This window comes from Juglans microcarpa x Juglans regia, chromosome 4D (genome assembly GCF_004785595.1).
Source record: "Juglans microcarpa x Juglans regia isolate MS1-56 chromosome 4D, Jm3101_v1.0, whole genome shotgun sequence".
NCBI lineage: Eukaryota > Viridiplantae > Streptophyta > Magnoliopsida > Fagales > Juglandaceae > Juglans > Juglans microcarpa x Juglans regia.
The window spans coordinates 29,192,548-29,218,235 of record NC_054600.1 but is presented as its reverse complement, the minus strand read 5'-3'; the positions used below and the strand labels follow the sequence as shown (position 1 = coordinate 29,218,235).

The 25,688-nt window shown below is 37.7% G+C and overlaps 2 protein-coding genes across 2 annotated transcripts; both read left to right on the top strand.

Moving 5' to 3' along the window:
- Positions 1–1,893: 1,893 nt before the first annotated feature.
- On the top strand, positions 1,894–9,728 carry LOC121259736 (glucose-6-phosphate isomerase 1, chloroplastic). Its single transcript, XM_041161461.1, has 14 exons — positions 1,894–2,606; positions 3,159–3,284; positions 4,849–4,947; positions 5,061–5,144; positions 5,520–5,663; positions 5,743–5,808; positions 6,614–6,682; positions 6,826–6,933; positions 7,915–7,967; positions 8,057–8,195; positions 8,342–8,498; positions 8,635–8,713; positions 9,199–9,265; positions 9,363–9,728. Exons 1-14 carry the CDS (start codon positions 2,055–2,057, stop codon positions 9,495–9,497), a joined length of 1,878 nt encoding a protein of 625 aa, XP_041017395.1. The 5' UTR covers positions 1,894–2,054; the 3' UTR covers positions 9,498–9,728.
- A 1,222-nt stretch (positions 9,729–10,950) lies between these two features.
- Positions 10,951–25,593, top strand: LOC121259817. The gene is given in 24 exon segments (XM_041161590.1): positions 10,951–11,187; positions 11,311–11,385; positions 11,575–12,183; positions 14,149–14,366; positions 14,548–14,619; positions 14,726–14,860; positions 16,463–16,581; positions 16,667–16,926; positions 16,928–16,973; positions 17,412–17,499; positions 17,578–17,683; positions 17,763–17,876; positions 18,374–18,537; positions 18,672–18,792; positions 19,007–19,231; positions 19,458–19,648; positions 20,118–20,285; positions 20,409–20,514; positions 20,776–20,913; positions 23,290–23,451; positions 23,534–23,734; positions 24,063–24,257; positions 24,356–24,427; positions 25,106–25,593. Coding segments are annotated over 23 exon segments (3,711 nt in total). The 5' UTR covers positions 10,951–11,187; positions 11,311–11,337; the 3' UTR covers positions 25,259–25,593.
- The last annotated feature ends 95 nt before the right edge of the window (positions 25,594–25,688 follow it).

The following is a 25,688-nucleotide window of genomic DNA, read 5'->3' as shown; positions in this document are numbered from 1 at the left end:
TATTTGTTTACCTTTTTTAAAATAATTCGTAAAACATATATATTAAAACTGTAAATATTATTCATGGAAATACAAGTTGAAGTATCTCGCAGCCATCTAAAAATCAGAAAAAATAAAAATCAAAGAATTGACTGATATCTTGCAGATAGGTACTACTTTACAAATAAGAAAATACTAATAAAGTCCTTCAAAATTACTATTTCAAATTATCGCTCGATTATTTTAATTATTTTATTTAATATTTAAAAAAAATTAAATACATTAACGTAACAGCGGCCCGCTAGCACTACACTTAAAGATGTAATCAAAGATATAATTAATCATGGGAATCCACACCTCACCTCACCTCACCTCGCGTTCAAATACAAGGTCCGGTATGCATGATTTCTTAGTCAATCATACGATCGTAAAATGCTCAGAAAAAATAGATTTTTTTTTCAGCGATTCAGAATTCATTAGTCATTTACAGCCTGCGTGGGAGAAGAACTTAATTGCCACAAGTTTCGATGCATTCACAACCTCGAGAATTTTCAGTCTTAATGCATGTTAGCAGGTACTACTACACTGAGTTAATTACGCAGTTGCTTCCCTCTTAAGAGTATATTGTTAATTTTCTTTACTTACTCTTCCACACAGACCGGTTCTTTGACCTGTGCGGCGATGACTGATAGCTATAACTATAAGGAATGATGCCATTAAAAAAATAAAAAAAAAAAGATGGCGCTGTGTGTTGGGTTCAGGTGTCATAAAACTTCATCTCTCGATTGTAAAGAAAAATTAAAAAAAAAAAAAAAAAAAAACATAGACACGATATGTTGATTATAAAGGTCAATTATTATATAACCATTTTACACCTTATACCTTAATCAGCTAAATTTGACACATTAGATATAATTTTTTTTTAATATTTAAGTAGAAAAATTCGATTCTTAATTCTTTTAATAAGAAATTAAAGTGTTGTCAATTAATTCAAAAGACCTCAACGACACATTAGACATTTAAATTATAGAATATTAAGATTTCTCGCCGTTCAATTTTTATTAATATCCGATCATCAATATTGTATCACTTTATTTATTTTTATTTACCTTGATGATTAAAATTATACAAGGATGTAAAGTTTAAATTCCTTATTATTAAAGGTGTGATGTGTCAATTTTGATAATTTGAATACAAAAAATAAGCCTGTTGCAATTGGAGGTGAGAAATATGTTTTTCCATATCGTTATTATTACGAGAGATAATATATGATTATTATTTAATGATCTTATTTATTTACAAATAAAAATCCAGTAATTATTTTGTTAATGTTATATATAAATTTAAAATCTAGTATGTTCTCTTTAAAATAATAAAATTTACTATTAATTTTTTTTATGTATATTATAGATTTATATATTCATCTATTATTTATTTATTTGTAAATGAGTATACATGCTTACACCTGTCCAAATATAATTTCTTTTTAATATATGGATGACATGATTGCAATCACGTGATAAAACATCAGATCATAAAATTTATTGATTTAAATATTAGTTTTTAATAAGAATAAATATATATAAAAGTTACTGTTAAGAATAATTATTTTATACATATAATATGGTATCATCTAGATCATATATCTCTTAAGTTTAAAATAAAAAAATAAATAATTAAAAATAATTATATAATGAATGTAAAATATAGATTATTATAGTGACTTTTTTCTAACATTATTAGAACAAGTATTACACGTGGTGCTATCCTATTGGGGAAGCCTCGTGTAACGAGCCTTTGCTCTCAAGATTGAAAGGAATATTCGGGATACTGCTGTAAAATGGAAATGTGTAGAGGGCATTCCCGTCAACGTACGGGAAAAAACCTACCAATCAATGTGTGAACCATGTCACCCAGAACCAGAAGACAACCTTTACAACACACCAAACCAGCACGTAGGAACCATTTTTTTCATAAAGAGTCCAGGAAAAGAAAATAAACAATCGAACTAACGCAGACATGAAGGATTTGTAACATAAACCTCTCAGCATCGTGATCATCGCTCCGATCCAAGTATGGCTTCCATCTCAGGCATTTTCTCCTCTTCCCCTACTCTCAAGTCCCAAAAACCGCTCTTCAAACCTACGAATTCTCTCCGTCGAGACTCGTTCACATTCCCCACCCGTTCCAGACTCTTCGATCGGAGCTTCAGTCTCGGATCGACTCATTCCGTTGCTCGGGAGATCTCGGCCGAGTTGTCGAAGACCGATGATGGGGTTCTGAAGGAGGCGAAGAAGAAGAAGGGGCTGGAGAAAGATCCACGGGCGCTGTGGGACAGATACGTGGACTTGTTTTACCAGCATAAGGATCTGGGCTTGTTCCTGGACGTGAGTCGGGTCGGTTTCACCGGCGAGTTCGTGGCGGAGATGGAGCCTCGCTTCCAGGCCGCGTTCCACGCTATGGAGGAGTTGGAGAAGGGCGCGATTGCCAACCCGGACGAGGGGCGAATGGTTGGCCACTATTGGCTGAGGAATTCCCAGCTCGCTCCCAACTCCTTCTTGAGGTCGCAGATTGACAAGACGCTTGACGCTGTTTCCAAGTTTGCAGACGACGTCATCAGCGGTAAGGTCAGTTTGTCTTTATCCCGCCCTTCTGTTTTTCCTTTTATTTTTTGGCGTTGCTTAGCGTATTGATCAGTTCTTGAAGCAAGCCTGGCGTTGTGCTGATAGGAAAAGCAGCTATTGTTAGAAAGCATTGCTCGGTTAATTATAACAATTTTCAATTGGTTTATTGTTACTTAACCAGTCCCAGATTCATTCACTGAGCTGATGAATTGGCGGGGTATTTGGTTGCTGAGGGAAGATAGACGTGAGATACTAGCTTGAGCTTTCATGCCTCCGAATCATGCATATAAGAAAAAATAGTATTTCACTTGGTTGTGCAAGAAGGCATGAGCTAAGAGTTAATTAAGCCGAATGATTTACAGGATATGTTGAGCGCAGGCTTCCCTTTCTATTATATTGCTTGTAGTCTTGAGATATCTATTGCATGTACGAGTTTTTAAATGTACGCGAACCCTCTAATCCCTGGAATGTATCATCCTTTCCGAATTATATTGGTACTGGTAGTCAACTATTTCAGTTTGTTTGATGTGTTGTTCGATTGAAACGAAATTCCAGATTAAGCCCCCCCCATCTTCAGCAGAAGGTCGCTTTACTCAAATTCTTTCTGTTGGGATTGGAGGTTCAGCTCTTGGACCACAGTTTGTTGCAGAGGCATTAGCTCCTGATAATCCTCCTCTGAAGGTATATAAGGGCCTTTTACTTGGATCTTTATTGGTGATTGTTTTGCTTCTTCTTTAATACCAGATTGGAAGTGTAATGTATAATTATGTTGAATTTTACTTTGATAATGCAATTGAGTTTCTGCCCAGACATTTTCTGTTATACCTCAAATTAAGTATGAGAGGGTGGTAAATGGGGGTTCCACATTGTTTGGGAGGGAGAAGTTCTTACCCTTTTATAATGATTTCAAAGAGCTTCAATTGTAACATGATTAGTCCTTTTGGAGTTTGGGCTCATATGTGACTTGAGCATTCCTTAGGTCGTTTCGAATGATATCAAAACTAATCTCAATCAGAAGTATGAGACTTGAGCTGTGCGACTTATGGTAGAATGGGGGGAGGAGACTGTAATACCCCAAATTTAGTATGAAAGGGTGGTGAATGGGATCCCACATTGCTTAGGAGGAACAAGTTTTTGCCATTTATAATGATTTCAAGGAACTCCAATTGTAACATTGACATGTCTTTTTGGAGTATGGGCTCAGGGGTCTCTTGGGTCTTCCTTGAGTTGTTACATTTTCCCACTCGTGTTTGCTATCATCTAACATCTTCCATTATTTCCTAACCACATGCAGGATACAAAATATACATGTTGAATGTGCTTTTTGTTTGCCATCTTTTTTTAATCATGATTTTCTTCCCCAACACTTTCCCATTTTCCCATTGGATTGAACATTTTTTTAAAAGAAAACTATTCAAATTGAAAAGAGAGAAATTCAAGAAGTTAAATATTGGGTTGAGAATCCCTAGGGGTCGGGTCAAGTGGTAAAGTCCCTGGTCTTCTTGGTATGCTCTCTCCAGGTCCAAAGTTCGAATCCTCTTGGGTGCAAACAATTTTTAGGGGCAATCGGATTGGGTGAACTTCCCCTTGAATTACCCAAAGTCCATTTGTGGGAAACTCCTTGCCGAGGGCCATGCACTCTCGGGATTAGTCAAGACTTGTTCTTGGACATATGGTGCCAATAAAAAAAATATATTGGGTTGAGAAGTATTTTTCCTTTTTTTCTTCCTTTTTTTTTTCTTTAACAAGAAGTATCTGATAATTTTGTCTTGAATGGTGCAATATATTCTGTTTGGGGGTCTTGTCTTGTTGATGTATAATATTCCAAATGAAGGAATGCCGCTAGTTGTCTATTCTTGTATGATATGGTAAAGCCTAGTTAACCAATGGCTTGTGAGGATTTCTATGCGTCATGATGACTAAGAGCTGGTTTGTAATATATAGACTTGAAAATTCAGCCATTGTGCTAAATGGAAACAATGTGCATGACTTCTTGTCCTTATTCTCTTGATCTTAGAATGTATTTAGGTGTTCTTTTGTATACTTCCAATGTACACGGGCTATGCCTATTTCATTCGTATCAATAAAATTATTCTTACTTATAAAAAAATATATATAGACCTGAAATTATGGGAAAATAGTCCATTTGTGAATGATTTAACCTAGCCCTTCGCTGATTTTAAATTGAAATCCTCCTTCAATCCTTTTTGAATATGTTGATAATGTTTTCTTGTCTTATTGGCAGATAAGATTCATTGACAATACGGATCCAGCAGGAATTGATCATCAGATTGCACAGCTTGGCTCTGAGCTGGCATCAACACTTGTAATAGTGATTTCAAAGGTAGACATGGAAATTATCCTTGCTTAATATGTTTTTTACATTCTTAATTATTACTTTTCTTGATTACGATGTCGGGTTTGTTGCTAATATAATGTTTACCCAATTGTTGTCAGAGTGGAGGCACTCCTGAAACTAGAAATGGTTTACTGGAAGTACAGAAGGCTTTTCGCGAAGCTGGCCTGGAATTTGCAAAACAGGTTTTTGATCTCAGGTTTTTCTTTCTGCTTTTATCATACACCCCTATTTTGTAGTAAAAATATAATATAACTTTCTGGCAACAATACAGTTCCAGAGTTGGAAAATAGAAACTTGCAAGGCTTTAACACTAGCCAGACAAGTATATTAAATTATATGTATCTTAGTGGAAATACTCGCGCACTTTCATATCATCTTGGTTCACATTCTAATTTATCTTGTTTTAAACTGACCAGTTTGGTCATGCATGAAGGAAGTTTCACCTGTTTACGTCCAATACTAGTGCGATGCAGTGATGATCTGTGATGTATATTGTCTGTGCTAGCAATCTCTCGCACTAGCAATCATGAGTTAAAAAAAAAAATGTTCTTTTTCAGGGTGTTGCTGTAACACAAGAAAATTCATTGTTAGACAACACTGCAAGAATTGAGGGCTGGCTAGCTAGATTCCCTATGTTTGACTGGGTGGGTGGTAGAACATCTGAAATGTCCGCAGTTGGTCTGCTTCCAGCAGCACTTCAGGTTACAAGCTATTGAATTCAGAATTTGATTTTATCATTGTTTATGTCTTATGGTTATTTATATGCTATCCACAATTCAGGGAATTGACATAAGAGAAATGCTTGCTGGAGCATCATTAATGGATGAAGCGAATAGAATCACGGTGGTAAGAATTTGGCCTAGTATTTTGTAACTCATGATCATGTTTTGGTACTGCTGTTGTTGAGTGAGGATAAAGAACTTTCTAATTCATTATTTGATAGGTCATTATTTAAGTGGACATTTTACTTGGTATTTTGAGTCCTGGACTCCCACTGCCTACCCTGTTGTTTGACCTAAGGGGCTGTAAGGGAGTTTCTGGAAGTGTGATTAATGCTTTTCAAGTATCATCTTCATTTTTTCTCTCTAAGGGTTCATATTTATTTTCAAGCACGAAGCCGCACAAGAAAAAGTGGGATGGTTTACTTGTTTTGGTTCCCAATCCCATCCTTCCATAGGTTGAGCATTAGGCTTTGCCCTGGAATGGGGAAGAGGTGCCTTTTGCAAGAATGGTGAGGCTGTTTTCTCCATGATCAAGTCTGTGCAACACAAGTCATCAACTGACATGGCCTGCTGTCGAATTTCTTCATTGTTATTGATAAGAAAGCATTAAATATTCAACCAATAACATTCTCCTATTCAAAGATCTGTATTCTATTAGTCTCAATAGTTAATAAATCTGCTCTTGTTATTGTTTACTGGAAGTATATTTAGCGTTCTTGTTATACGTCTGAATCTCAATTACAGTCAATATGTTGATCTCTCACTTCCCTTGAGACAAAATTGCATAATGGTGAAATGCTGGCAAGATATAGTCCTTGTTTTTTGAGGAAAAAAAAAAAAAATTGTGATATTGTTCCTTCACCTGGCCCCCTCCCCCCAAAAGGAAGGAGGAAAAATGATAACCCTTTTGGTTGATTTCTTTGCTTTAGGTCAGGAATAATCCTGCAGCATTGCTAGCTTTATGCTGGTATTGGGCTTCTGATGGGATAGGATCAAAGGTATTTAATACTTTATTAAGAGTTGCTTAATACTTGAATTCTGTTAAATTTCAACTGATCAAAAAAAGAATTATGTTAATTTCAGCTTCTCTTATATTAGTTTTGCTTCTCTCTCTTTATTTTATTTTATTTTTGGTCCTTAGGATATGGTTGTTCTTCCTTACAAGGACAGCCTATTGTTATTTAGTCGATATTTGCAGCAGCTGGTCATGGAATCTCTTGGGAAGGAGTTTGACTTGGATGGTAATAGGGTATGTGCTACAAATTTGAGTAACTGGCTTTTGTTTATGTAACTTTACTGAGGTGTAAAAAGTTGAACATCAATTGAAGTTCATTGGCCGTACTACTTGGTTAAATTGAAATATTGTCGTTTCCTTCTTGGTGTGTGTTAAAGACCTCAACATTTGATCCAAAAATCTTAGGACTGTTGGATACTAATTTAGTTAAACCTTTAACCCTTAGAATCATAACATTCTACCACGCTTCCGAATCCGACGTCCACGGCAGGCCACTATATCGACACTGACCTAGTGGTAGCCTTTTCTCTTTTGGCGGCTTCACTCATCTACTAGTATTCAATGACTTAACACTATGCCCATATATAGTATCTAGACATTTTAATCCAGCCATTAGGTCGCCCCCTCCGCGTTTTAAACTCGTGACGCGGTCCCTGCTTTGATACAAATTGTTAAAGATCCAACCACTGATTCAAAAGTCCTAGAACTGTTGGATACTAATTTGTTTAGAGAAATGATTTGTACAAGCGCCAATAGACAGCCACTGCGTAGGCCATTTGTAAAAAAGTGGACCCCACCATGGAAAAGTATAAAAAAAACTTTTTCTTTTTTAGTGGGACCCACATTTTTACAAAAGGTCTGCATTGAGTTTGTTTGGGGCTTGTACCTAGCATTACTCATTTGATTAAACCTTTAACCCTAGGATCACAACAGTGAGGCATCTATGAGTGGATCTGATTCCATCTAGCAAGTCTCCCTTTCATAATGTATGTCTACTCTGGTTTTCCTGGAGCCATTTTATCGTGTATGTATAGACTTGATGACTCAACTTGCATCTAATTTTGCCCAATAGGAATGCAGAGGACCTCTTTTCATTACAATTTGGTCTTTTCTGAGTTAAATACTTGGAAGTACTCATCATCAAAGATGTTTCAGTCTTGTCAAGATGTTAAATGGTAGTGTGATTGGAAAGAAGATGAGTTTTTTATGTCACAGGTGAATCAAGGGCTTACTGTCTATGGGAATAAAGGGAGCACAGATCAGCATGCGTAAGTTTTTGGTTTTGGGTTTTAAGGTTATATGATATGTCCCAGGATGTAAACTATGCTTATTCCTGATGCACTGTTCTTTTCTTCAGTTACATTCAACAGCTGAGAGAAGGTGTGCACAATTTCTTTGCAACGTTCATTGAGGTGCTTCGTGATAGACCCCCTGGTCATGATTGGGAGCTTGAACCAGGTGTCACATGTGGCGACTACCTCTTTGGCATGCTACAGGTTACATTTATTATACAGCCAGTTTTTTAACACTCCCTATGGCACCAAGTCTGGAGATAAAATTTCACTTTTGTTGGTTTAGCTGATGAAGCCCTGTTACTTTTATCTTCCTATTAATCCGATAGTTCTGATTAAATTTGATACAGGGGACTAGGTCAGCTTTGTATGCTAATGACCGTGAGTCCATTACAGTCACTGTACAAGAAGTGACACCTCGATCTGTGGGTGCACTTGTAGCACTTTATGAGCGAGCAGTTGGGATATATGCCTCACTTGTCAACATTAATGCATACCATCAACCTGGTAAATATATATATATCTCCTTTTGCCTGTTATAGAAGCTTTTGGTCTGGAAGTGAGAATTGGAATGTCGCTGTGGGTGTTTCATGCCTTTTGGCACTAACATGTATTGTCTGCTTGCTTTTAATTATTATCTCAGGTGTGGAAGCCGGGAAAAAGGCAGCGGGAGAAGTATTAGCCCTTCAGAAGCGTGTTTTGGCAGTACTCAATGAGGCCAGGTACAACATTAAATCTTCATGCTATCTAGGTCTTTATTGTTACTTCTATTTTCATCTTTTTTGATATTTTGATATCAGTTTTGAAACGGGAAGTCCTATATAAATCCTATTTATGGGATGGGCAAAATAATGGAGTTCATTCTTCAAATGAGAAAGCTTGCAGCAAAGTATTAGGCAAATATCCAAATATAAATAAAAAAATAAGGATGGTTTTTTTAGGCCAGAGTTGCTGTATGTTGGAAATTTATGAAAAGATTAATAAGGACTTACAAGTTTGCAATCAAAACCCAAGAGTCTGGTGTGGCCTGTAAAATGATAGTTGATTCTAACTAAAACCTGGACGAAACCAAGGGACTTCATTTCCCATGTGACTAGCATTCTGACCATTGGAGTGGTCGGTAACTCTCTTTGCAACTAACTCATGCATAACTGACTGTTGGTTATATGTCACTGACAGTACCATCAATGTTTTTCTGTGTTTCCAGTTGTAAAGAGCCTGTAGAACCGTTGACTCTGGATGAAGTTGCTGACCGTTGCCACGCTCCTGAAGATGTAAATGCACCACGCTGATTGCACTCCCTCTTTAGAAACAATCTCACCAACTACCAAAGGCTTTGCTAACTATTTTTCTTTGTCTTATCTTTGTCAGATTGAAATGATCTACAAGATTATTGCTCATATGGCTGCCAATGATAGAGCACTTATTGCTGAAGGCAGCTGTGGTTCACCGCGTAGCATCAAAGTTTTCCTTGGGGAGTGTAATGTTGATGAGTTGTATGCTTAAGTTACGGACGGACAGAGATTGTTATCGCCTATTTCAGTTGTGTTGGGTTCAGAATCGAATTACACAAAAATAAGTTGGTTTTGTTCCTGTTGTATTTATTGACAGTATGGGATTTTTCATCGAAATAATTCGGGAAAAAACAGTCGTTGTTGTCATTTGAGATGTAAACAAATGATGGGATAATTTCCCAAAGATGACGACATCCTAGCCTAGAATGTTGGGTTTTATTGGATTTTGAAGTTGTAGTATTGCCAAATGCCAACACCAACTTTCCTGTACCCATTGTCTAGAAGTTCAAGCTGTGCTGTCGATCATTTTCATGTGCCCCGCAACACAAGCTTTAATTGCACTACAACGGAAAGAAAATTAGGATGAACAAAAAATGCTGGACCCTTTTGACAGAACATATTGAAGTAGACACCGGATTATGGAACATTATTCAAAGGGCACACACAGTACAACTGGAAGTCACTCTCAATACCTAGCTGTCATGTTCGTGTATTTGTAATTTCTCTGCTTTGCCTTTCTTCATTTGGTTTGACACTATCAATTAAGGTAGATAACGAAGTCTGACCGCATTTGATGACATGGATAATAATTTTATTTCCTTTTCTTTTCTTTTCTTTTCTTGTGCTAATTGCCCCTTCCTCTGCATGAGCTCTCCAGCTGTGGATGACATGCTTTTATGTTTTCTTGACTGCAAATTATTGTCCTTTTCTTTTTGCCCATGTGATTCTCCGCCGACCGTCGTCATGAAGTAGTAGAAGCTTCATTCATCCAAATCGCGTTCATGATGTACAATCTGGGTATTTCACATACAAAGAAGCGACGAGCGAGAAACACGGCACACGCTGGCACTGCTAAAGAAAGTGAAAAGTATGTACCGAATGAGAGTCGAGAACCCCACCACTCCCATGTGACTGTTGGTGTTGACCTGTTGGGTCTAATTTATTTTTATTTTGCAAGTGTCGTGTAAGCGGGAATTAAAAGAGAGAAAAAAAAAAAAAAAAAAAAAAAAAAGAGAAAGCGTTCCCACTACAACGTTCGACTTATATAATTTAACGTTTTCAAAATTGATATTAATGAATATTAGTTAAATAATAAGGACAGAACGGGAGCTCTCTTTGCCACGTCAACTACCCGTTACTTTTTGCGTGCCTCACTCACTCACTCACCTACGTGCCGCTTTATTTTCCCGTCTATTTCGGAAGTTCCCTTTTCCTTTACATATTAATCTCTTTTTTTTTTATAAAATTTACATATTAATCTTGACTACCTAATTAGTTGTACATTTGTTCTTACTGTCTTGAAGAACGACGTCTGTGTCGTCGATGATGCGACGGCGTTTTCACCGACATCCTCGTCGGATTTTTATTTTAAATTTAGTAACGAGGAATCTCCCAAAAACGTACTACAACAAAGAAAGGAAAAAAATAACACAAGAAAGTTCTGTGACAGTAAGAAAAACCACCTAAATTTGCAGTTCTGTGGGTTTCTTAGCTTTTCTCTCACAGCTGAGTAAAAGCTTCTGGGCTAAGCAAAATCCTTTTCGATTTCTCAAATCTCGCACCCTCTTGTTAAATATCCTAACTTGATCTCCATCGTCTCTCTTGTTAAATCTTTTTCTTTCTCTTGGCATTACTGTTTGTTGAACTCCTTCAGCAGTGAAACAGAGAAAAAAGCTCGATTCGTAAGTGAATTCCTCTTCTTGTTGAGGACTATAGTATCTATATTATTGGCATCTTAAGTTGTTTGCTTGTTTCTTAAATTTTCTTGAATATAAAATGTAGCCGACATTTGGTTTTGGGCGCAGGTGAAGAAGACAGAGTCCTTGGCAATCATGTTCACAGAAGGTCTTGATAAAAATGCGCTTCGATGGGTTAAGGAGGTCGGCTTAACTAACTCCTTTCCTCTTGCTTTTGATACTCTCTCTCTTTTCTAGTCGTTGTTGTGAATTTTGCTTGCTCATTGCGTGTAGGATCTGGGTCTGTGTTAAGTTGCTTGCATTTTTTCCCCCAAAATCTTTTGTTTTTTAAAAGGGAGAACTTATAAATTTCTGGGTTCTGATTCTAACCAGAAGGAAGTCCCATTCTCCAATTCGAATTTGAGATCTCGGATAGATCCCATTACCAACATTCGCAGTGGCGGCGGCAGGGGATTTGGATTGCCTCCACCGGCAAAGTTCAGAAGTGGACATTTGCCCTCAAATGCCCTCCCAGTATCTAGAACGATACCGGGTGATGTAGACGAAAGTGGGTCTCACTCTGACAATGACATGAGTACTGATTCAGAGGAGGTTTATGGGGGTAGATATTCCTTGGATTCGTCACCACAAGACGAAAGGATTCCCAGTGGTACTACTGCTCATAGATACGGGAACCCAGCGCAGAGGCCACCACATTATGCTAGTGATTATATGTACTCTGATGTTGGTTCGTCTATGGAAACGGTGGCAGGCAGACAAGGGCACGTGGCGGAGAGGTTGGTGAGGGGAAATGGGAGGCACCCGGTTGGGAAGTATGGGTATACAGAGGATGAGTCATCAGATTCTGCTGCTAGCTCGGAGTTTTCCACTACGCAAGTGGGAAGCATCAATGGTGCAGTGCCTCACACTAGAGCTTACGTTTCGGAGGGATATACTTCAAGTGTGCCATCACGGGTGAATATGGCAAGTGCCGCCAAAAAGGTTTGTAATAATTCAAGTGCACGTTTCACTATAATTTGTGTTGGATTATAAATGATTGTGTGGATGTTGCGTTTACACTTTAGTTTTAGAGAATATAATTCCAAATCTAGACATAGTGTGGTGATCTTAAATCGTTTTCCTTGTCAGTTTCTATCAGTTGCTTGCTCCTTAAGTTGGTTATGCTACTTAGATTCTCGGCAAAGATATATTGCTTAAAAGTGTGGATATTTTTTCCCAAATGTTGTATTAGGAATATTGAGCAATCTCACAGGGTATTGTGCTTCAAAAGTTCACATCTTGAGAACTAATCTGTCAAAAGTTAATTGAAACGTATTATACATGGTCTTTACTTCCCCCCCACCCCGTTCCAGTTTGTCTTATTCAGTTTCAATTATCAATGTAGAAACAGCTATAAGATTGCAGCAATTTCAATAATTTTGAGGCATATTATTTTCTGGAAAATAATTTCAGGCATATTCAACTTACTGAATGATCTGCTTGCATTTCAATAAAAGTTAATTGAAACGTATTGTACATGGTCTTTACTTCCCCCCCCACCCCCCACCCCCCTCCAGTTTGTCTTATTCAGTGTCAATTATCAATGTAGGAACAAGCTATAAGCTTGCATCAATTTCCATAATTTGAGGCATATTATTTTCTGGAAAATAATTTCAGGCATATTCAACTTACTGAATGATCTTCTTGCTTTTCAAAGTCCTTGAAAGAAGAACTAGGTTTAATGTGTCAGAAAGCTTTTAAGGAAATTATAATGCTAGTTTTTTGGCTCTATCCTGGTCTTCAAACTCCCTCATTAAATCTGTAAAGATTTAACCCTCATCAAACTCTTCAAGGAATTAGTCCTTAATGTTATAGATTTATTATGTTCCACTTTTCTTGTACCTTTTTTTCTCCCTTTCTGTTTTGATTTGAGGGGTTTTAGATGTTATGAAAATTGCAACTCAGTTTTTTTTTTGGGATAGCAACTAACAAATTTAGTGGGAGAAATGGTGACATTCTAGCTGGAGGTCATTTCCATATTTCAACATTTTTTTTTTTTTGATAGGTAAACAAAGATAATATATTCATAGTTTTCAACATTGACTACTGCTAACCAATGAAGATAACTAAGACTAATGATTTGATGAAGCCTTCTGATGATTTGCTGTGAGAAACATTTCCAACTTTGGGCATTGTTTTGATTGTACCACTACAACTCTGGGTTGGATGACCTTTTGAGTCCTTTTTGGGGTGTATGTGAGAAGGGAGTAGAGCGATTTTGTGTACAGTATATGTCTTTGTGACCTGATGATGCTGTTATTACAACTTGTCAGGACAACCTGGTCCATTAAATTTTGTTAAGCTAGAAAGAAAAACTCTTGATTCCTAAATTATGCACCCATGCTCAGGCAAGCAATAATTTGCACGTGTATCCTGGGGCCATTTACTGGATACTCTATTGTGGAGGATTCCCTCCCCCCCCCCCCCCCCCCCCCCCCCCCCCCCCCCCCCCCCAAACGAAATGATAAGTTCAATCATGGAGGCTTTGTGGAGGGGCTCTAGCTCTACAGCTGTAGGCCTAAAACGTAGTTCATTGGTTAGTGGGGTGGGGGTGGGGGGACCAAAAAGTTATCGGCAAGTAGCCCTGCTTTTGAATCTTTTGAACAGTGCTTAGGTGGATCACATGTCAATTTACCCTCTATTCTGTTAAAGTTTTTGCCTTATTTGACTATCAATGTCTCTTGTATATCTTCAAGGTTGTATTTTAGCATGTATCTGTGCTGGAATGTCTGGAATTTTCGAGGTTTTATGTTAGCGTATGATAGATGCAAACTATCTAATTTTGTGTTCTTTGCTTTTCTTTTTCAACTTTTTCCTATCAAGAAAACTTTGCGTTCTTTGCAATTTGCATTCTTACCATCAATTGAATCTTACTTGCTGTCTTTGTAAAATTTGTCTATCTTGCAGAATTTGCGTTCAAGAAACCTGCAGGATGAGAAGTTCTCTGATGATGATGACGATGACATTCCCAGTGCACCTCCTTTTTGTGGTTCCGCACAAGAAATTAAGCAAGGTGCTGTGAGAAGTCCAGTATCAACCAAAAATAATTGGAATACATTAGAAACCACACCTAGTGTTAAGGTGGAGAATGACACTGGAAATAGGAATCCTGAACATTTTGTGAGGTTCGTGTGATCCTCTAATGGTTTTTTGTTGTTGTTAGAAGCCATATGCAAATGTGTTTCTGGAATATACATTAGCCATATGCACATTATACTTTCTTTGCAAGCTTTAACACATGAACACTTGAGTTTTTGTGATAAACTTTAAACATATAACTAGTTTTGTTATGTTATCTGTTGATAGAACTACAACCAATTCTGAAGCCGGTGCATCTTCAGGTTCATATCCAGCTCGCCTCCCAACATTTCATGCAAGGTATCTCTTACCAACACTGCAATTATTGATGGTGTTGATTATAAACCCAGAGCCTTTATAATTATGTTCATTAACTGTTCTTATTTAATTTGTAAATCAAATTCAGTGCTCTAGGGCCGTGGCATGCTGTGATTGCATATGATGCATGTGTGCGACTTTGTCTTCATGCCTGGGCAATGGAGTGCATGGAAGCTCCAATGTTCTTGGAAAGTGAATGTGCTCTACTACGCGATGCTTTTGGGTGGGCTCACTATCTTCTATTGTCGACTTATAATGCCACCGACTCGTGCCCTTTTTTCTTTCTATTTTTTTTTTCTTTATGATATTCTGGAAATGGAAATAAGGCGTAGGGAAGATTACAACTTAAAGGGGTTGCTATTCTGGTTTCATGTCAGTGTCTAGAATTCCATGCTGGAGGAAATATTTCATATATAAATGAAGACTATTTTTTAGCCCTAAAAATCTTGTGAGACAAGCGGGTTCGACCTTGCACCTCGCATGTGACTATCAGCCGCCAGATGTATAGCTTTGTTGAGTTGAAATGGAGAAACCAGTTGGCATAGATGGTAGAGGAGAACAAATTACATGCCCAGTATCTGTAATAAGCCATATTCTATATGTTTGTGGAAAACAAGAATCTCACTTTACCACTTCATCACATAAGGAACTAATATTTTGGATTTCTGTTTGTTAAAATGGGTATTTTCATCACTGTCCTCGGCACCTTGGCTCTTCTTGCTTGTGACTGCGCCAAGATGGTTGCACTTATTATTGGTACTTACAAAAAAAATACAATTTCTTACTGGCAGATTAGTAGTATAACTTTAATTAGGAATCTTAACACCCTCACCTTGGCCATTTTCTCCTCATAAATCCAAAGTCCAATTAGAGTATTTTTTATTTTACAAGTCAGTACACTGTACTTTCCCAGAAAATACCTATTTGAAATTGCTGAATCAAAGTAATTGGGTGATGCTTAATTGTATTGCCCTCCCATATCTGGTTTTGATTTTCAAGTTTGCTCCATGCAACCATGCTTTCCTCACCATTAATTACTCCATTCTCGAGTTAGTATTTTCATCTCAACCCTGAGTTGCTCCCGACTATTTTCCCTATTAACTTCCTTATTAAATCCCTGATCCTCTGTGGGATTAGAATCCATACATGCCCTTACACTGTAAAAAGGTTTCCAGAGTAATGATCTTTATATAATCCAGGCATGCACTTCTGCTATTTTTCTCACTGCACTTGAACCTTAAAGTTACTCTAAAAGTAAATTAACCTAGGAATAGTCTATAGAATCTGTGAATTCTATAACTGGGATATTAGAATGGAAGTCTAAAGGGAGGGGGGCATTGTGAAGACGGGAAAACAAGGGCTTGGGGTGGGGTTTTTGGGTAGAGTTTTAGTTCTACGGGAAGGAAGGGGTTGGGGTCGGGCTTGGTGTATTTTGGGTTGTTTTTCACGGGCTTTTTGGCTTATTAGGGGTTTTCTATTATGGGCAATGTGTTCTCTTGTATACATTCAGTGTACTTGGTTACTCATTTTGATATATATATATATATATATAATATTTTTACTTATAAAAAAAAAAGAACGGCTTTCAGATTACGATCTATAAGAAGTTAAAATCGGAACCTCAAAGTTTATGGGATTCCAATAAAGCTTATATTTATATGCTACACCTAACCGCATGTTTAGTACAATTACTATCAATTGAAAGGTTCTGTATGTTATGCAGATTGTGACAACATCCTCTGAGTGAATACTGCATAACATACAACATTTCTTGGTATTTGTTTCGACTTTTAAGCTTCTACTTCTTAAAATAATATAATTGTAGATTACGCAAAGTGCTATTGCAATCAGAAGATGAACTATTGGTGAAGCACACTTCAGAGCTTGTCAGCGAGGCTGTTGCTCCAAAGCCGAAGAAAATTATTGGCAAGATGAGGGTGCAAGGTAGGTTTTTTAACGTAAGCTCTGGCATTCTCATTGTTCAAGTGGTTAGGATGCAGGCTCTTCTAAAATCTTGCTGATTGTGCAGTGCGTAAAGTGAAGATGGCCTTGGACCCACCTACTGGATGTAGTATATCATCTTTTAGGCCACCAGCAATTAGATTGGAGTCCATTCAATATCACTTCTCCAATTTTCAGTCAAAACTCTGTTCTGGATGGCAAGCTTTAAGAAAGATTCGTGTTGTGCCACGACTTCCTGCAAATGGTTCTTTTTCACATCAGAGCTTGGCATATGTGCAAGCTGGCACACAGTATATTAAGCAGGTGTCCAGACTCCTCAAAAATGGTTGTAACAACTTTACGCAACAGTCCATCGTCATATGAAGCTGTGCAAGGTATGCAAAAGTTGCAAACTCTATTCTTTACTAATTTGTCATCCAAGTTGAATTAGCGCTGATTTATACTGTTCTTTTCTAATGAGTTGTATTTCACTGAAAGAAAGGAAAACGTATCAATGTTATGAAAACACAATATAAGATTCTTAATCATAAAATATAAAGAAAAGGAAACACAATATAAGGATGTGGAGCATACAAAATAAATTGCATACTTTAATTCCCCTTGGACTCAACATAAAAAACAACAATTTTACTCTCCATCTCAAAATTGCTATGAATTGCCCATGATTGGAGCTGTGAATGACATATTTACTTTCGTTGTGATGTTCTGACCTTATACTCATAGTAGTACTCAGTATGCTCCCCAGTCCATTCTTTTTTCTTTTTGTCCTCAATTACTAAAGGTTTTTCCTCTTCACCTCCAAATGCCACCAGAAACATATTCTTGTCTAATAAGGCTAAAAAGTTTACCTGAAGAGGATGCAATCCGAATGCAACCTGGATCTGGTGATACACATTTATTGTATGTTCTCTTCCTGGCTCCTGCTTTTGTTCTATGTACTTCTAAGATTGCTTGAGAATGATGCTGATGACTCTACAGCTTTCCAGATAGTATAGGAGATGATCTGCTACTTGAAGTCCAGGATTCCAAGGGGAAGCAGTTTGGTCGTGTCCTCGTTCAATTGGCTACCATTGCTGATGACCCAGTAATATTTTTTGGCCCTGAAATTAGCTTCAAGCTTAAATTATGTTCAGGTAGAACACTAAAATTAAATTTGACCGCAGGCTGACAGGCTACGCTGGTGGTCTATTTACCGTGAGCCTGAACATGAACTTGTTGGCAAGATACAGCTGTATATAAACTACTCAACTAGTTCGGATGATAATACTCATCCAAAGGTTAGTGACCTACACTGGACTAGTCTTCAGATGTTTTCCCAATATTAAGAGTTGCTCGTAAGCTGTGGTGTCATATCTGAATAGTCACCAGATATTTATTGATTTGAAGCACCCCCAAATCTTAAATCTTTTTGATATAATTTCTAATCATGGCACAAGATTGCCAATATAGTTGACCATTGCAAGTTCTGTTAAAAGTTAAAAAAATGTTGGCATTTCCTTGCTATGATTTGGGTATTATGGAGGAGTGAATAGTTTACAATTGATGGTCAGTAACTGTGGGATTTAACTTGGCTTCTGGAACGTTGGAATATGCCTTAATAAGAGTATTGTTATAATCCTTTGACTAGTGTAGAAAGTAGCTGTACTATTTGTCAATTTTTCTGTCATGTCATTGTCTAGACAATTTTTTTAATTCATATTTAAAGATTATTCTCCATATTATGTCTTGGATCGTGAATATCTGGATGATATATGTGCTACTCCTTTGGTCCCAGTGTGGCTCTGTTGCAGAAACGGTTGCTTATGATCTAGTTTTAGAGGTTGCTATGAAGGTTCAGCATTTTCAACAAAGAAACCTATTGTTGCATGGTCCATGGAAGTGGCTCTTAACAGAGTTTGCCTCATACTATGGAGTGTCTGATGTGTACACCAAGTTGAGGTAATTGGGTGTTAAAGTTAATTGCTTCTTGATGTTGAAATCACCAGACCATCTAGTATAATGAGTCATCAAAACGAGTTTTTCATCTTAGGCTTTTTACTCTAGGTTGATGTTTCAATCTGTGATGTCAATAGATACCTCTCTTATGTCATGGACGTCGCCACGCCAACAGCTGACTGCCTCACCTTGGTTTATGACTTGTTAATGCCAGTTGTAATGAAAGGCCATAGCAAAAACACATTGAGTCATCAAGAGGTACAAATCTAACTTTCCAGTTTGAAGCATATAATTTCTTTCGTACTGATCTAATGTTCTTCTTGTTATTGTTTTACTTTGGTTACGACATATTTTTTATGGTTGCTTTTGTATTAGTCTTTTTTTTTTTTTTGTTTTTCCCGTCTATAGTACTTTGATGGATCCTGAAGCCTCTTCTAACACAAATTTGAATCAATTGTGATTGCTTTATCAGAATCGAATTCTAGGAGAAACTAAGGACCAAATTGAACAGATACTTGCTTTAGTTTTTGAGAACTACAAGTCGCTTGATGAGTCCTTGCCCTCGGGTATCATGGAGATTTTCAAGTCTGCAACTGGGCTTGCAGCACCTGCCCTGGAACCAGCTGTTAAATTATATACGATTCTTCACGACATCTTGTCTCCTGAGGCACAGACTGCTTTATGCCATTATTTTCAGGTCTGAGATACTGACAGCAAATTTTTTTTTTTTGATAAGTAAACAATAGTATTAATAAAGGATAGGCAAAGCCCAAGTACGCAAGATGATATACTAAGGAGAAGGCCTATCTAAGTCGTAATAGTGGGAACAAGAAAATCATGAAAATTTAGGCCATTAAAATCTTCTTTATGATGCTTACTTGAGTTGTACAATTATCTGTTTAATCAGCGTTAGTGTCTCCCAGGTTGCAGCAAAGAAGAGATCAAGAAGGCACTTGACGGAGACAGATGAATATGTTTCCAACAGTAGTGAAGGCAGTTTGATGGACACTGTTACTATGTCTACTGCATACCAGAAGATGATATCACTGTGCATGAATATTAGGAATGAAATTTTTACTGATATTGAGATCCATAATCAACATATACTTCCCAGGTATGTTCCTCAGGCTGTCATATGATTGCTCAGTACTGTGAATTATTAAAACAATTGATTTGTGAATTCATATAAATCTAATCTCACAGAAAGTCAGATGAGTTATCTTTTTCACTATGAGAGAAGTTGTGTGGTTGTACAACGATATTGTAACAAGCATTATGGTGTGCAGAAATTATCTTTTTCGTGATGTGCAGAAATTTAAGTGGAACATATAGAAATTCTCAGCAACATGAAACATTCCATGGAAGGAAGCAAACAACTTGATACTTCATCCTGAATTTTTACCTTCTAATCTTTAAATAAACATAATGCAATGCTCAATTGCTTTATATATATAATTAACTTCTTATGTTCCTTGTGTTTTTATTTTTATAGAGTTTTTTAATTGAGTAGGATATGTTGATTATTATGATTTGGGAACACACTCAAACGAGTAAGTTTCTAATATTTTGAATTTCTTGTGCAGTTTTGTAGACCTTCCAAATCTGTCTTCATCCATCTACAGCACAGAGCTTTGCAACAGATTGCGTGCTTTCCTCATTGCTTGCCCCCCAACGGGCCCTTCACCTCCTGTGGCCGAACTTGTTATTGCTACGGCAGATTTTCAAAGGGACCTTGCGAGCTGGAACATTAGGTAATGTTCTCTCTTCTGCTTTAGATTAATGGCTCAGGAAGCGCTGGGAAAAAAATGCATACTTTCATAGGAGTTATTACATGTTGTCCCAGACTCCCAACCCTATTTTATGTTCTTTCTCAGCCCTATCAAAGGTGGAGTGGATGCGAAAGAATTGTTCCACTTGTATATTATGGTATGGATACAAGATAAGCGTCTCTCTCTGCTCGAGTCATGCAAATTAGATAAGGTACACATGTTACTGGTATTACTAAGTCATTCTTCCCTTATGTTTGTCAAATCTTTTTGGTGCTTTTGCAGCAGAATAATGTTTGCTCAGATGAAATTTTTTTGTTTGGCGCGGTGTGGGGGTTAATATCAGCATGTTGATAGACTATTTTGAGAGTTGATTCTTTGGGAAAATTCTTGAATCTGAAGTAATTGCACATTGCAAGTTGTACTTTATAATTTGTGCCGTATAAAGGTGTTCTGAGAGTTGATGTACTTGCAGGTGAAATGGTCAGGAGTTCGAACACAGCATTCTACTACTCCTTTTGTTGATGACATGTATGACCGACTGAAAGAAACATTAAGCGACTATGAGATCATCATTTGCCGATGGCCAGAATATATTTTTGGCTTGGAAAATGTACGTCCAGATGGGTTTCTCATCTCTCAATCTTTATTTTCTTATTTGGTTTCTAGCATCACCATCTTTTTCTTTATTTTACCTTTTGTGGTGTTTTCTTTAAAATTATCACGATCTGATCGAGTTATTTTTTTTTATCAGTAAGTAGTAGAAATAAATTATATGAATTTAGTTCCCCGACGTTCTAATGCAACTGATCGAGTTATTAATAGTATTCCTAGGCTTAATTTGAAGTGACTAGAGAGGTTGGTGCCAAAAACAAGGTTTTTTTTTTTTTTTTGATAAGTAAGAAACTTTATTGATTGAATGAAACTAGGCAACGCCCATGTACACAGGAAGTATACAAAAGAGACATTACATTCTAGAAAGTTGAAAAGAAAGCAAGAACTCATGAACATTCCCTCCCTTTAATACAGTAGCAGCCAACCATTGAACTAAAGAAAATACAAAAAAGTTCCATAATTCCCCCACATTTCTCTCCTTATTGTTGAAGCACCTCTCGTTACGTTCCATCCATATACACCACAATAGGCACAAAGGAACCATCCTCCATGTCGCTGCCAGTTGGGAACAATGATGATGCCTATTCCAACATGCTAAAAGTTCCACCACGCTCTTAGGCATGACCCAAGCCAACCCAGCTCGGCTGAAAATACCCGCCTATAACTCCCTTGCCAACTCACAATGCAGAAAAAGGTGCTCAATCGATTCACTGTTGCTTTTACACATGTAACACCACTCTATCACGATCATCTCATGTTTCCTTAGATTGTCAGCCGTCAGAATCTTTCCCAAAGCACCAGTCCAAGTAAAAAATGCAACTTTAAGGGGTGCAGGGACTCTCCAAATACCTTTCCAAGGAAACCGAATGGGCTGATTAGCTGCCAGCACTTTGTAGAAGGATTTAACAGAAATTTTTTTGCTCCCTGAATGTTTCTACAGCATTCTATCCCTTCCATTTCCTCCTATCTTCTTGGAATAAAGAAGGCTGTAAAAACCTGCTATTTCATCCACTTCCCAGTCCTGCGCATTTCTGGATAAGATCATATTCCAATGTACATGACCATTGGCTCGGCACATTACATCTGAAACAGCGGCCTGCTGATTTTCTGCCAATCTGAAAACACCTAGAAAAACTGAAAATAAAGCTCTCTCACCACACCATACGTCAAACCAAAAACTAATTCTTGTCCCCTCTCCCACCTCAAAATTAGTGTTTTACAAACACCTTCCACCCCTTTCTAATAAATTTTCAGAGGTTCACACCATAGGTTCCCCTACCCTCCTTGGAACACCAACCCCCCCAATCACAACCATACTTCCGATACCAATCTCCACAGCGAGTCCTCTTCCAATTGGAATCTCCACAGCCCTCTTCCAATTGGAATCTCCACAGCCACTTCCCTAGAGGACTTTATTAAAAAAGAACAAATTGCGCACCCCCAAGCCTCCCAACTCCTTCGGACAACATACCTTTTGCCAACTCACTAGATGAAATTTATGTTCTTCCCCCATGCCACCCCACAAGAAAGCCCTAAACAATTTCTCAATCCGATTGGCCACTCCCACCGATAAAGGGAATAAGGATAGAAAGTATGTAGGAAGATTGGAGAGAGTGCTTTTGATGAGAGTTAGTCTCCCCCCTTTTGATAAGTAGAGCTGCTTCCAACCTGCCAGTCTTTTTTCTACCTTCTCTACAACACCGTCCCAGATATTTTTTGCTTTGAAAGAGGCTCCCAAAGGAAGTCCGAGGTATTTCATAGGAAGAGAGGCAACTTTGCACCCCAACAACCCTGCTAGATGGTTGATATTGTCCACCTCCCCTACCGGGACCAATTCCAACTTTCCCAGGTTCACCTTAAGTCCCGAGACAGTTTCAAAACACAAAAGAACAGCCCTTAAAGCTTGAAGCTGTCCACTGTCAGCATCACAAAAAATTAAAGTGTCATTCGCATACAATAAGTGGGAAATGGAAAATGCACCGGAGTTAGTGTTACCCACTGAAAAACCAGCAATAAAACCTCCCCTTACCGTCGCTTCCACCATACAACCCAGGGCCTCCATCACTAAAACAAAGAGAAAGGGAGATAACGGATCCTCTTGTCTCAAGCCCCTTGAACTCAGAAAAAATCCACAGGGTTGTCCATTAACTAAAACAGAAAACCTAGCGGATGATACACAATGTTTCACCCAGCCACACCACCTATCTCCGAAACCGCACCTCCTCAGCATATATGTTAGAAAATCCTTTTAGACTCTTCTCGTTTTGAACAGTTGCTTTTATGTAGAATTGGAACTTGAAAGGCTGGATTGAAATTACAAAAATCAGATACTGAACATATTTGATTTCTATTTTTGGACTATTTTCCACAATAGGCTATTGCGGACGTTGAAAAGGCAATAGTGGAAGCTTTAGACAAGCAATATGCAGATGTCTTGTCACCAGTGAAGGAGCATTTGGCACCCAAGAAATTTGGCCTCAAGTATGTCCAGAAGCTTGCCAAACGTTCTGTTTGCCCCTATATGGTTCCTGATGAGGTCAGTTGTAACTTCTCATACTTGTAAGGTTCCTTTGACTAGGTATATATTCTTTTGGTTTCAATCTTGTGTTGCTTCGCAGCTGGGGATTTTACTGAATTCCATGAAGAGGATGATTGATATCTTGCGTCCCAAGATAGAAGCTCAGTTCAGGTCATGGGGTTCTTGCATCCCTAATGGTGAAAACTCAGTTCCTGGAGAGCATCTCAGTGAAGTAACAGTGATGCTGAGAGCCAAGTTCAGAAATTATTTGCAAGCAGTTGTGGAGAAACTTGCAGAGAATGTGGGTGTCATCCTGAAATCACATATTATTTGTTTAAGTTTTACATAGTTTGATAGTAGTGTATGAATTAAGATAACATATATATATATATATATATTCTGAAACAGATAATGCAATTCTGGTACGAAAGATGGGTGTGTCCTTTTTATGATAAATGAAATATCTTTGATGACATGCTTAGACAATATATATGCAGCAGCCAAGGATTTTCCCACTTTAATTCAAAGTAAATTTTATTCAAAGTAAATTTTCTTGTTTGAAAATTTAAATTAGGCAAGTATTTTGTCACGTGTGTTTGATATGCTTCCTTTCTTTTTTGTTGCACCAGACAAAGTTACAGAATGCTACAAAACTGAAAAAGATTCTTCAAGATTCAAAGGAGACTGTGGTGGAATCTGATGTGCGGGGTAGAATGCAGCCTCTGAAAGAGCAGTTGACAGATACAATAAATCACCTTCATACCATCTTTGAGACTCATGTTTTCATTGCACTCTGTCGAGGTTACTGGGACCGGCTGGGGCAGGCAAATTCATTGCACCTGTATCTTAGTAACATACTACATTCGAGGTTTGGGTTTGATTCTAATCTTCTCTACATATTGTGTTGAATTTCCTGTCACAGGATGTTCTAAGTTTCTTGGAGAACAGGAAAGAGAATAGGTCATGGTATAAAGGTTCACGGATTGCAGTTACTGTAAGTAATAGCATTGCAACTTTTTGTTTTTCCCTTTGGATGAATAGCACTACGGCTTTACCGGCTATTGGGTGTAATCAAAACCTTGAGTCATACTGTTTCTTTTAGTTAAAAAAATAATAATAAGAATGCAGTTTCCTTTATAATGGGCACTATAGGTCCGTGACCAATAACAACGTGGTTTCCTTCCAAAAAACTTTTATCAGATTATATTATTTAAGCTGTTTAATCCACTATAGTTTTGACCGTATGGTAAATGTGGGGAGTTTATGTGTGACTGAAACTAAGCTGGATCAGGTGATTCTAATGATGTATATGACAACTTTTCAGTGTCCTAGGTGTAGATCAATAATTAAAGTGTTTGGAATCATTCGTACTCGATAGTTCAGCATAACAAATTCTGCACGGGGTCCTTTTAACTAATAAATCCTGCATGTTTTATGTTTCCCTTGTATTTTTTCCCCTGGCCATGTTAGCTTTTGTTGTCACGAAGAATATTATTTCCTAATTTACATATACAAGGTTTCCCATAGTCTACATTGGAGCACAAAAAGCTTCAGGTAGAGCATTTCATCACCTTTCTGATGTCATGACAGTTAGCAGAGGTTTTCTTGTTCGTGTCATTTGCGTTCTTCCTGTATTTTCCCTTCTGACATCTGAAATTTCAATAACCTGCAGATTCTGGACGATACCTTTGCCTCACAGATACAGCAGCTGCTTGGAAATACAGTTCAAGAGAAAGACCTGGACCCACCTAGATCTATCATGGAAGTCCGTTCAATTCTTTGCAAGGATGCTCCCAATCCCAAGGACAACACATATTACTATTAATCCCATCATCATGCATGTAAATAATGGTAAGGCATGTCTTATCACAAAGAACAGGGGGCTCAAATAATCGAGGAGATGCAAGATGTTGAGATATGATCCCATTGGCCTGCCGAAACATGATGGAGGGATGAGTCATTCTGGTCACGTATAGTCCCAAAACGGCTGAGTTTGCTAATTTTGTAAAGGGAGCAAGCAACTCGGCTGCTCCAGAACTGTTAGCCTGCTCTCTTTTTAGAGGGTTCCCTTTTTGCCTATTCGTGTTTACATATTAAATGCTCTCCTTTTTTTCCTTGAAATATAATCTCCATATATAGTAATAGTGGCTTTGCCTTCAATTTTGATTTACCATGTTTTAGTTTTACATGAGCTACTAAATTTTTTGGCTTGTCAACTAGACTAGGCCTGAACGATGCCCTTTTCCTTGAGCATT

What these genes read in the sequence shown, in the direction of transcription:
- LOC121259736 (XM_041161461.1), top strand. Translation starts at nt 2,055, where the DNA reads ATGGCTTCCATCTCAGGCATTTTCTCCTCTTCCCCTACTCTCAAGTCC. An exon ending in ACGACGTCATCAGCGGTAAG is followed by an intron (nt 2,607 to 3,158) that starts GTCAGTTTGTCT and finishes ACGAAATTCCAG; the next exon opens with ATTAAGCCCCCCCCATCTTC. An exon ending in TTGACTTGGATGGTAATAGG is followed by an intron (nt 6,934 to 7,914) that starts GTATGTGCTACA and finishes TTTATGTCACAG; the next exon opens with GTGAATCAAGGGCTTACTGT.